This window comes from Sordaria macrospora, chromosome 6, assembly GCF_033870435.1.
Source record: "Sordaria macrospora chromosome 6, complete sequence".
NCBI lineage: Eukaryota > Fungi > Ascomycota > Sordariomycetes > Sordariales > Sordariaceae > Sordaria > Sordaria macrospora.
The window spans coordinates 4,041,718-4,053,071 of record NC_089376.1 but is presented as its reverse complement, the minus strand read 5'-3'; the positions used below and the strand labels follow the sequence as shown (position 1 = coordinate 4,053,071).

At 51.8% G+C, this 11,354-nt stretch overlaps 1 protein-coding gene across 1 annotated transcript; it reads left to right on the top strand.

The window, feature by feature from the left end:
• The first annotated feature begins 5,374 nt into the window (after positions 1-5,374).
• On the top strand, positions 5,375-7,939 carry SMAC4_09291 (uncharacterized protein). Its single transcript, XM_003347759.2, has 4 exons — positions 5,375-6,052; positions 6,153-6,528; positions 6,620-6,833; positions 7,035-7,939. Exons 1-4 carry the CDS (start codon positions 5,846-5,848, stop codon positions 7,657-7,659), a joined length of 1,422 nt encoding a protein of 473 aa, XP_003347807.1. The 5' UTR covers positions 5,375-5,845; the 3' UTR covers positions 7,660-7,939.
• The last annotated feature ends 3,415 nt before the right edge of the window (positions 7,940-11,354 follow it).

The window sequence follows — 11,354 nt, the reverse complement described above, 5'->3', positions numbered from 1 at the left end:
ACACGTCTGTTACGGTTAAGTATATCAGGTGCATTGCAGGTGCACTGCACAGATACTGCACAAGGTACTTGCCTTGGTTCCGACCGTATGGCCTCAAGGCACATGTCGTGACCGATGGGTACGCACAGATCCAAGCTCCTTCCACGCCATGAGCCATGAGCCCATTATGAAATTGCGATACTTCTCCTGTGTAGAAGACGCTACCTTTTGTTAGGAATGAACTGCTCTCAGTGACCGCAAGAAGGAAAGCAGCGATACGAAGGAAAGTACATGTCATTCCCAAGATCGACCAAAGGTGGGTTGGCCAGACAACCTGGACTTCCCTCCTTTCTTGGTACCAGAGTTTGCTCTTCTTTTCCAGAATCATCACACTTTCCACACAAACAATTGGTGGTTACTTTCAGGCATTTTCTTACATCGCCTGTCTGGTACACGATCCAGCCACAGCGCCTGGCGGACTCCGTAGAGTTCCGCGCCTTCATCACTTCAATGCAATGCGCATTACCCACCAAGGCCTCAATCGCAGCTTAGTCCTGCCATTGGAGCACGGTAAGGCTGGCACGCACCCGGAGAAAAGCTGAGGTGAGAAGTCAATCGATAAACGGGGGAAGATATCATCTAATATGGTATAACAGTTACAAAGACTCCTCCGTTGACGACTCGCCCTCTCCTGTTGATCCCTCATACTCCTCGGTTGGCAACTCGCACTCAATGATGCTCTCGACACCATTACCAACCGGGTAAATTCCAGTGATCTTGAGCCCAGCATCCCGCTCCAACAACTGCACCCACTGTTCCTTGGTTCTCTCCTTTGCCGACACCAAGCACGACATCATGACATCCAAAGATGTACTCTCCCAGTTCGCACCAACATCGGGGATAACGTTCTCGTTAACCAACAAGCGCGAGTACCCCGGCTTCATGGCCGCCTTGACGTTCTCCAGGATGGGAAGGCATCCCTTGTCAGGCCAGTCGTGGAGGACAGAGTGCATATAGTACGCGCGAGCACCTATCGATTTCAGTATGTTAGTTTCGGCGCTTCCTGACATCACGACCAACACTCCAGAGAAGGAACGGAAAAACTCACCCTTGACTGGCTGCTCCGTCAAAAAGTCATACGCCATCCTCTCAATACTCCCATCCAACTCGCCCTCCTTCACCTGGCTCACCACTGGCTCCAAATCCTGCAACACCAACCGTCCCTTCGCCTCCGGGAACGCATCCCTGAACTTCTGCAAATCATGACCAATGCTACCACCAATATCCACCAGCAACGCCGCTTTCTCATCTTTAGCATCGAAGCCCTCAAGCAGGTGCTCCTCAACGGGATAAAAGTCTTCGTCAACCCACGTGGGGCGGCCGAAGGCGTATGCTCCCATGTGCGTATTGAACTGGGCGCCCATGGGCGCGTAGGCTGGGTCGTGGCACAACTCGAAGAAGTTCTTGGGGGTGTCAAAGGCAAACTGGGTGTTGCTCTCGGTGATGGAAGTCGGGGTGGTGAGGTTGGTGGATTTGAGGTAGGAGGGGAAGGAGGCGATGCAACGGAACACGCCGCCTGTGTTGCCTGGTCCGGTGCTATGAGTGTGTCAGTTTATGCTCACCCATTCTCAACAACAGGAATGGCAAGAAATAAAACGAGGGAAGGGAAAAAAAAAACTTACAACAAAGGATAGGCAACACCCAGCCTGTCAATACTCAACGCCTTGCAAAAGTTCGTCGGCCTGTACTCATCCTTCGCAACCTCAACAATATGTCCCATAGCAGCAATATGCTTCAACAACCGTCCCAGATACGCCTCCTCAAAGCCCGTGTGCTTCGCAATCTCCCTCACTGTCTTCGGACGGTCGTCCCGTCCCAGGTACGCCCACACACCCGTGTCCACACCGATGGACAAGGCAGAGAAACAAGTCGTATCAGCCCAACACTGGCGGATCATGGTCTCGCGCGGCTTTTCGAGTGCCAGCACCAGAGCACGGGCTGAGGAGAGCAAAGCGAGGCGACTGGCATCGTCAGATGGTGAGGAGACCGCCGCGATGCCTTGGGTTAGGATGGCGGAGAGAAGGGAGGGCACAGAGGAGAGGTCGTTGGGTTGGTGGATGATTGATGGGTCAATTGGTTTGGGTTCTGCTGACGCGGAGACCGAGGATATGGACCTTTTGGTGCGGTGGCCGGCGTTACGGGCCCGGGTGGGGGATTGGACGGAGACGGGCATTGTGGAGGTTGCGATGTGGTGCGTCACTGACCACTGTATGTTCTTTGGGTGACTGAATAAGATGGATGGAACGAGTGGAAGGATCGTTGGTGATGATGTGGATGGACTCAGGCTCTCAACTCTTCTTGTGAAGAAAGGAACGACGTGATGGGAGATATATCTGGATCATGAGCAGAAAAGGAGGTGCTTTCTGCCGGTTTCCGCATACCAAGCTTCATGCAGTTGGTTTGCTCCGGGTCTTCATCTCCATTGCATGGGGAAGGCAACGCAAGAGGTCAATGTTGTAAGGAGCCTACACTCAAACGCTACCTCGGATAACGGATGCTACCCTTGCAAGTGAGCATTGTGGCTCACTGCGATGGCGTACGTATCCCCGTTCCAGAGAGGTTGCCATGCAGAGCCGAGAGCGAACAATTTCAATTATCGGATGTCGTTGAGTCCAGACTCTTACATGGTTGGCGATTGATGGCGTCTTCTGTCAAGGAGCGGAAAACACCAGGCCCAGGGCCCCATGAGAAGTCCGGAAAGTGGGAGATGGCCAGGAAGCCTGGACGCCTCTGGCCTTCGGGGTCAATGTTCGCAAACTCGTGGCGAACATGGAATAGCACGTTTTTGCGGGTTTGATTGTGAGCATCCCTGGGGGAGGGTAGGAGAGGGTTGGTTGCTTTGCATGCTTTGCCCACGGTTATCGTTCATGATGCTGTGGGGCTTGTTCTCCTCCTGGAGTTACGCATCAGGGCCAGTCTTTCGAACAGGGTGATGACAACACCACGCAAAGAAACGCAGGAGAACTGATGCTACGGAGGAGCATGTTTATCGAGATGACAAGTTCTTCCAACCCAGAACTCAGCTGCATGAACGAAGTAACCCAAGGCCGTGCTTTCCCTTGGTAGGACCTGCAAAAGACGGCAAAAAAAAAAAAAAAAAAGATCAGTGATGGAGGAGGTTCCCTTCCATCCAGTACCGGTGGAGCCGCAGAGTTGCAGAGTCAACAATGAGGGCAAGTGTAGCGCGATGATTGCAACCTGGAACCAAGGGCCCGAGGTCCGGAGGAACGACTCGAACGAACAGGTATGTCGCACAGTGTGTGGCTCCAATGTTGAAGCAGTAAACAAACAGAACACGGTGTTGCATGCTGAATAAACATCCGATTGTGCAGTCATGAAATTCATGATGGGGTCAAGCGAGCTGCGAACGACAAGGGCGACAAGGGCGACAATCGCCGACAAGGGGCAGCAGAGACATCCGAGTGTCATCGCGCCAGTGGCATTTCTTCCAAGATCTTCCGAGAACAATCGATCGAAGTAAAAGCCCCTTTGTGGGGAATTGACCAGTCATTCGTGGCTTGAACTCAAATGCTCCCAAATCCTAGGACGCAGGTACCATTACCCTCACCGCTCCTCATCGTTTTGTCCGGTGTTGCTTCTTTTCGCGCCTTTTTATACGGTTACGCTAGCGACGCTTTATCGACCAGCTCATCGATCCCCAGTGCACCTGTCTGTCATCCCTTCATCGACGTCTATTGTCTTCCACAGAGCAAAGGCACAGCTCTTGGTCCCCTTCGAATCGAAAGTTCGTCCACTGCTGATCGCGGATATTTGTGGGCCTGACAGCGGGAGCCGCCGGTCCGCACTGTACCGGACGCATCCCCCGACCGGGACGATACCGGATCAGGCTTAAAGCCACTCCCGCCAAGAGCAGCGGCGCCCCCGGTCCGCACTCCGTGGTCCGTATCACTAAAACGGACCGTGGATCGTTGCCGGATAGGGGGTTGATGTCAGGCCAACAGTGCTGAACATGGCCTGTCCAGCGTCGCTGGGGAAATTCGCCGGAGTATTCTCCATGGGCGGGTCAAAGAGGTGAACCTGGAATCGCATCAGTCAGTCCAGGTCGAGGGGTCTGGAGAGAATCGAGGACAGGTGATAGGTAAATGACGGTGTTCTCGGACGACCTGCGCTATAGGGTTAGGTGTCCTGAATGTCTAATCAAAAAGGAGGCTCGCTTTTGACAGTGCTCTTGACCATTTTTACGACCTCGGAACTGGCACTGGGCGACATTTCGGAGGATTACGATCCCGGCCACTTCCACAACACAACACAGACTCCCGTTGCGGTTGGCTGTTGTGATTCGGCAGATGGGCTGCATACATTGTCACATGGGGCGGTATCGAAGCCAGAATTCTCATTCCGGGTGAGCAGGACCTCATGAACGTCGACCACCGGAAAACGAACAGACTGTGAAGTCTGCAGCTGTCAACCTCGCGGAACGTGGTCTTTCATGCCGATGAACGTTCGAAAAGCAACTCCTTCAAGCGAGCCCATTGACAACGTGCCAAGTTCATGTCGTACTGCTGTCACCGGCGATGTCCTGATGTGCATTTCAACTTTGTCCTCAACCCCTGAGCATCTGTTCCAGACAGTCGGAGAGAGGATTGTCGAACCGAGGTAACATCGAGTGATTTGGAAGAAGCAAAAAGAGACCCAGAATTTGTCGGTTATGGAGGGGGGCGGAGTTTCTTTTAATGACACACACCACTGCACGCAGAGGGTTCCTTTACAGAACAACTTCTTTAACGGTCAATCCTTGCCGACTATCGACAACCTAGTACCTTTACCAGGGCATTTTTGCCATTGTCTTCACATCATCACGGGGACTCGGCATCTTTTGCTTGGTATCTCGCTTTGGGCTTTCTGGCCGTCGCGGCCTCGTCGCAGGAAGCAAGACCAAAACAGAAATGTTATCATGACAACATCGGACTAGAAGCACTCTCCCCCGTCTCGGTTCCGGCCCGTTCGCGAGAAGGAACCTACGCGTCGAGGAAAGAATAGCAAGCTGTGAAGAAGCTGAATCTGGGGTCGATTCCCACTCAACTTGTCCTTCCTCCCTTCCATACCTCCACTTCCCGGATCATCGGCCGGGCCAAGGCAACCAAGTCGCCCATCAAATACCCATCGCAGTGAAAGGATCGATGATCAGTACCGGCACCAGCCAGTCCGGGCGAGCGTGGGGTGTTTGCCTATCTCCCGTATTTTTCTTCATCGAACAACCCTCGCAAGGTCCAGTCCCTGAACCCTACTCCCAAGCCAGGCTCCCAAGCCAGACCAGACCAAGACAGGACTCGCCCCCGCGGACTCGCCTCCATGCCTTGTCTTAATTTAATCACCTGCGGGTGCCAGGGGTTAAGCACCTATTGTTGGTTACAGAGAAGTGGGTATGTCTTGTGTTCGGTTGAAGGGTGCGGTGCGAATGGTTGAGATTACACTCTGAATTTCTCAACCCTCGCTCGCAACCCTCGTATGCCAGTAACCCTCGTTCGCACAAGGAATTCTCGAAAGACGGCGCAATTGATATGAGACGACTAACAGGTGAAGAAGCAAGCTGGATAATTGCTCTGTATTAAACCTCTGGTGTCGAAGTCGACAATGGGTAACAAACGCCACATGGCTTTTCTTTCAAAAAGCCTCTTCATGCATCTGTTGCCTTCCAGGACAATTTGTGAAAGCGATCAACAGCATGTCAGGATGGGAATGGCATGACATAAGACACTACTAAGCAAACATTTTCATCCACCGTGTTGTCTCAAAAAGAAGAATACCACAGACAGGCAGAACGTCCACAGTCACCACACAAGCCATGGCTGACCCAGCATCAGCTCCGCCTGCCTCTACAAACCAAGGGTTGACAGAGGACCACATCCAAGCCAACAAGGGCCCGGGGATCATCGCCATTATCACCATAATTGTTGCCATCTGCACCGTCTTTGTGTTTGCTCGTCTCTTTGTGCGGACGAGGATACTGGGGAAGCTGGAGGTGGATGATTGTTTGATCCTTCTTGGAGCAGTGAGTCCCGTCTCTCTCTCTCTCTCTTGTTTTCCTGCAGCATCTCATCTGTCAGTCATAACTCAACCAATGCTAACCACTCCATCCCACCTACCTCTAGGCATGTGCATGGATTTGCGTCGGCATGACCATTACCTCCGTGCATTACGGCTTCGGCAAACACATGGACGTTCTAACGGTCGATGAACAGCAGCAGATGATCAAATGGACCTTCTTCAGCTTCACGCCCAGCATCCTCGCCTTTACTATCCCCAAGTTCGCTGTCGTGTCTCTGCTGACGAGGCTGCTGAACCCGAGCCGGTGGCACCGTATTTTTCTGTGGGCGCTGGTTGCCACTTGCCAGGTGGCTATCCTTGGTTGCGCCATCATCTTGTTTGCGCAGTGCACGCCTACTTATGCGCAATGGGACTTCTCCATTACCCCCACTTCGCGCTGGAGCCCGTGGTTGTTGGTTAGGTATTCGATGGTTGCTGGATGTAAGTTACGATTGTCATGTCTTCCAATTCGACGGACAGCAAAACAAGAGGCAACGGAAGGCTAACTCACCTTTCCCACCCCGCCGTGCAGGTTTCTCCGCCTTTACCGATCTCTACCTCGCAGTATACCCCACCATCGTTCTCTTCAAGCTGCAGATCAACAACAAGAAGAAGATCGCTCTCTGCTTCGCTTTAGGCATTGGATCCGTCTCGGCAATCGTATCCATCTACAAATCCACTCGTTTGCCCTCTCTTGCCAGGCCTGATTTCTCTTGGGATACCACCGATCTGGTTATTTGGTCACTGTAAGCTTCCACCACGAGCCTCACTGACTGTTCCTTACATGCATGTCTTGCCCTTACTTGTGCTGCTTCTCTGGGTTAGAAGTGCCTCCAGCCCCAATGAGGAGCTTATAGCCCAGACGAGTACCCATCCTACCTCTCTCCCATCTAACCCTCGTCCTCCCATCCCTCCCGTCCGCTTCGCTAACCACCAATCCCTCACAGCATCGAAGGCAGCACCATAATCATAGCTTCCTGCATCCCCCTTCTCCAACCCCTCCTCGACGTTATCATGGGCCGACGCACCCTCTGCAGCACTCCCCAATCAGGTGGTTACAAGAGTGGTTACGGCCGTCACACCACCCGCGACGGCTACCACAAGCAACTGTCCAAGTCCGGCGACGTGGAAATGCAAGCCGTCAGCGGCAACAAGCTCAAAACCAACACACAAGTGAGGTCGAAAATAGACCCGGACGATGATCTTCTTACGACTGTTGTCGCGCCGGCCGAGTCGGATACTTGCTCCGCTACTGGGGTGGGAGATGATAGTGGGTATAGTCATAACCTTTCCAAGGCGGAGAGTCAGGAGAGTATTTTAGCTTTGAAAGAGACGGGACAAGGGCAGAAGGCTAGTGGAATTGATCGGTCACGGTCCTCAGCTGCGACGGTGACGGGGATGGTGCTCAGTGGGAATGGGACAGGGCCTGCTCCCACTCCGGCTGGAACGATTATGAGGACGCAAGAAGTGACGATGACTGTTGAGACACATGGCCCTGGTTGGTTTGATAGGGGGAATGGAGGGCATGCAAGTGATATGCCTGCTTATCCTGCTAGGACGGCGAGGTGGTGAAGTGATAACGTTCAAAGCACAAGAGATGGAAAGGGTTCGGTGCGGCATGCTTGAAGTAGGACACCAGCTCTTGTTAATGACAAAAGCAGGCGACGAATGGGGAGAAACGAGAGGACGAGATCAGGAAGATTAGATGTTTAAAGAAAGAAACATTCGGGAAGACAAGAGCTTCGCTTAAAAGACGACAAGTCCTGGAGACGAAAAGTTCGAAAGAGGCATTATGAAGGGAAATGTCTAGAGACGGAAAGAAAAACGAGGATGAAAAACAAAGTACCTCTAGAGCAGGATTGACAGTTTTCTTTGTAGAGTTCCAGCCCGTTCTTTTGTTCATATACCACCACATTTACCATCGCACGACCAATAAGCTGCCTCTCGAACGCGACGGCATTATTGCTAAAATGCCTTACGGACTGGACAGATGATGGGTACCTAGTGAGAAGGCCCGGATACTAGTCCTGTACTACCCTGAAAGGTAAGTCAGTCATCATCTCGCTCTCTAGCTCTCCGATAAATGCAAAGCTGGACAAATCAAGGCGAAACCGGAGGTTGGGAGAGACTCACGTGCCAATCGCCCATCCCTCGTCCTTGACCACACGACACGTATTGGACACACATTCAAATTCCTTTCGTGATTGACCATGGACCTAGAACAGCCGTGATAACGTTAGTACGGGTGGGAGGCAGGCATGATAATACACCGTTGCTGTCTATCAGTAGAGGTAGTTTACTCTCTCTGTCGTATCAGTCTTCAGAGCTCAGGCGCGGATTGCATTGCTTGGTGAAGTGGGTGGGCAGAGGTAGAGGTAAGTGGGTAGAGGTAGGTACCTAGTCTAGACTCACGTGTTTGTTACGGTACCCATCCCTCACCGGCGACATATTTGACCGGCGATTTTACTGGCTTCCGAACTCTGGTGGTGAACCAACGGTTGATGAAAATCTCTTGGCCCTCTGTTAACAACTTTTTAGCTGAAGTGGGCGAGACTGGTTCATTCTCCGAGTGCCGTTAGGTCGAAATATCGTGCTTTTGGTCTGGAGGAGATGTATTGCGTTGATCTCAATACATCCGAATATTCGATACTGCCTCCGTTCAAGGCGTAATATGACCTTCAAATGGTCGTAACCGAAGCTGGAGGGGGCAAGTCGGGCCAAAGGTGTCGTAGATGTCAGTCCCCCATCACCCGTCCAACTACGTCCATCATCGGTAATTTCTCTAATTCCCGGCCTTTGGTCCCGAACCAACATTTGATGAAATTCCCTTGGCCCTCCCCCCCTTCAACAAACTCCTGCGCAGCAAATCATCGGCTGCACTTCTCAGCATGGTTTGCTGTAGGTCGGTAGAGGTAGATCAATCCTTCTTGGCTTCCATTCACTTGGCTCCCAAAAATTATCGTTTCATCGTTTGGGTTGGTGGTTGGAGTTACAACAGAGGTCAAAATAAACGAGACGTGCATAGGTGTACCCGTGTGTCTGCTGCAGTCATTGCTTCTCAGCCCAATATCAGTACAGGTATGTGTGAAGGGGATATGAAGGGTGCGACGAAGCAAAAAAAGAAGGGGCGGGAGTTAATATCTGGTCCCAAACCGCTGGAACGGAAGTCTCAATATTGTTGCTACGTTCTTTGGAGTTCATATAACTGCCGTATACGGTCGTATACTGCCATCTGTCGTGCCTGTGACAGACAGTGAACTGTGACGAGTGTCTTCATTTGTCTGTACCACACAGCGCGGTATGACACCAAGCTGCTGCTTTTTTAAGAGTAGCAAAGAACCGTTGGTGATTGGTGTTTTAACGCTGATCTTGTGCAACTTGTGGTACCTCTAAGCAGCATTATATCGAGTCCGAACGGGCACCAACTGGGCTGGACGATTGATGACCAACAAGATGAAGACGATACGATGGTCAACAAGATGTAGACGAGACGGAGGCGAACAGGCGAGCAGGTAGATGAATTGAATAAGAAATAAGATGGGGTCCAGAACAGGTCTGATGTTGATACCCGAACATGGGCAGACGCTAGACAGTCCATCACGGCTCGCTTTGGCTACACCCAAGGTAGGACACGCCGTCGCAAAACTGGAAATATAAGTGAAGAGAGTCCAAGGGAAGTGTCCCACTCAGACAATGCCTACCTAGGTAGGAATAATGTTAAAGCCGATGTAAAAGAATGAGGAAGACGCTAGGATGAATCGTGTACTGGCGGGAATATGTTCGGTTTGATTTCACAACTCTTTCGGTAGAGTACCGTATCTACCATCAAATCCAAAAGCATGCAGACTGAATCAGCAGAACAGCTCATCCCATCACTTGACCATCAATTAACCATCACCAACCATCCCAGACCTCCAACTCCAGCGCCAGCCATCTCAGCCGTCCCAGTGCCGCTCTAAGCAGCCGGAGACCGGGAAAGCCTGAACCAAGTTCTCTGTTCGACAGAGAGCAAAAATGATGTTCAGGAACAGGGACCACACTCGCAACCTCCCGTTACATACTTACGTTACCTCCGCAGCTCCGTTACCTCACTAGTTCTAGGTAGTAGGTAGGTAGAGGTTGGGCTAGCCATATTCGAACTCAGTGGAAGCTTACCGCATTACCGCCGGTGGTAAACTGCTGCCTCGGCACCCACCCTGACCCCGGATCTAACCTAACCCGACCACCCGGCCACCGCTAACCCCAGCCAGATTATCACCACAGTTACGTACCACCCCAGTTATATACCTACCACCGCCAGACAGCCGCCACGGGAACCCAAAACCTTCAGGATGTAACAAATGCCGATCATCAACCAAAACAGTCTTTCGTAACTTTTCGCTTGTCGCTTCGTTGAGCATTTTCTTCCGTCTTTTTTGGCGCGGCGTTGATTGATGATGCGAAGTTGATGATGGATCATGCCCAAAAAGAACGCTGTACGAATGCGAACAATACCCATTTGCTTCGCTGTCTTCTTTCCTTTTGTCGGAAAAGAGACCGAGACTGTCTTGGTCCTCGGACTTGCCAAGCTGTCCTCGGATTTGAAGTCGACTACCACTAGCGGGAAGTTTTGTTTCGTGTTGGGTGTGGTTTTGGGAGCAACCTGGGGCAACTATTGGAAGCCCTGCTTCCTTGTGACCTCCGTGATATGTTGGCGGCTCGAAAGAAGTTTTGTCCCACTTGGACGCCATACTTCAGTCAGGAACTGCGTGGACTGAGAGTCATGGCAGACTCTAGATTCTAGACATCCTGGAGGTGATGAAATGGGATCATCATGACTCTAGAGTGGTCCACTGGTAGCTGGTGACTGCGGTGATAAACTCACATCGCAACTAAAGCAGAGAGCTGGGTTAGGTAGGTAGATGCCGACTTCACTGGACCTCCATGAGTCCATGTGAGAGCCAGCCCAATCTAGGATAGCTGAGTATTTCAGGTCAAAGTTGTCGAACTTGGTGCTTTCTGTCGTGAAACATAATCTCAAGCCGCAGTTCCATCTAATCAGTTTGGTTAGCAGCTCGACTTTGTCCGATCATCCATGACAGCAAAGATCTTCCTGTCGAGCTACAGCACGCTTAATTCGCAACTTGCATCCGGTTCCGTCCCCCAGTTCCGGACCCCAATTCTTGGGTTCCAACTTCGAGCTTCGGGCTCGCTCAGTTCGATCCAGTCAGCAGGACCAACTGACTGACATTGGGGGGCGGGCGGGCATGCAATAGCATTGTCGCTAC

Excerpts from the sequence above, each read along its gene's own strand:
- SMAC4_09291 (XM_003347759.2), top strand. The coding sequence starts at position 5,846 with ATGGCTGACCCAGCATCAGCTCCGCCTGCCTCTACAAACCAAGGGTTG. Across the intron at positions 6,529-6,619 it reads GTATTCGATGGTTGCTGGAT|GTTTCTCCGCCTTTACCGAT; the intron begins GTAAGTTACGAT and ends CCCGCCGTGCAG. Across the intron at positions 6,834-7,034 it reads GATCTGGTTATTTGGTCACT|CATCGAAGGCAGCACCATAA; the intron begins GTAAGCTTCCAC and ends AATCCCTCACAG.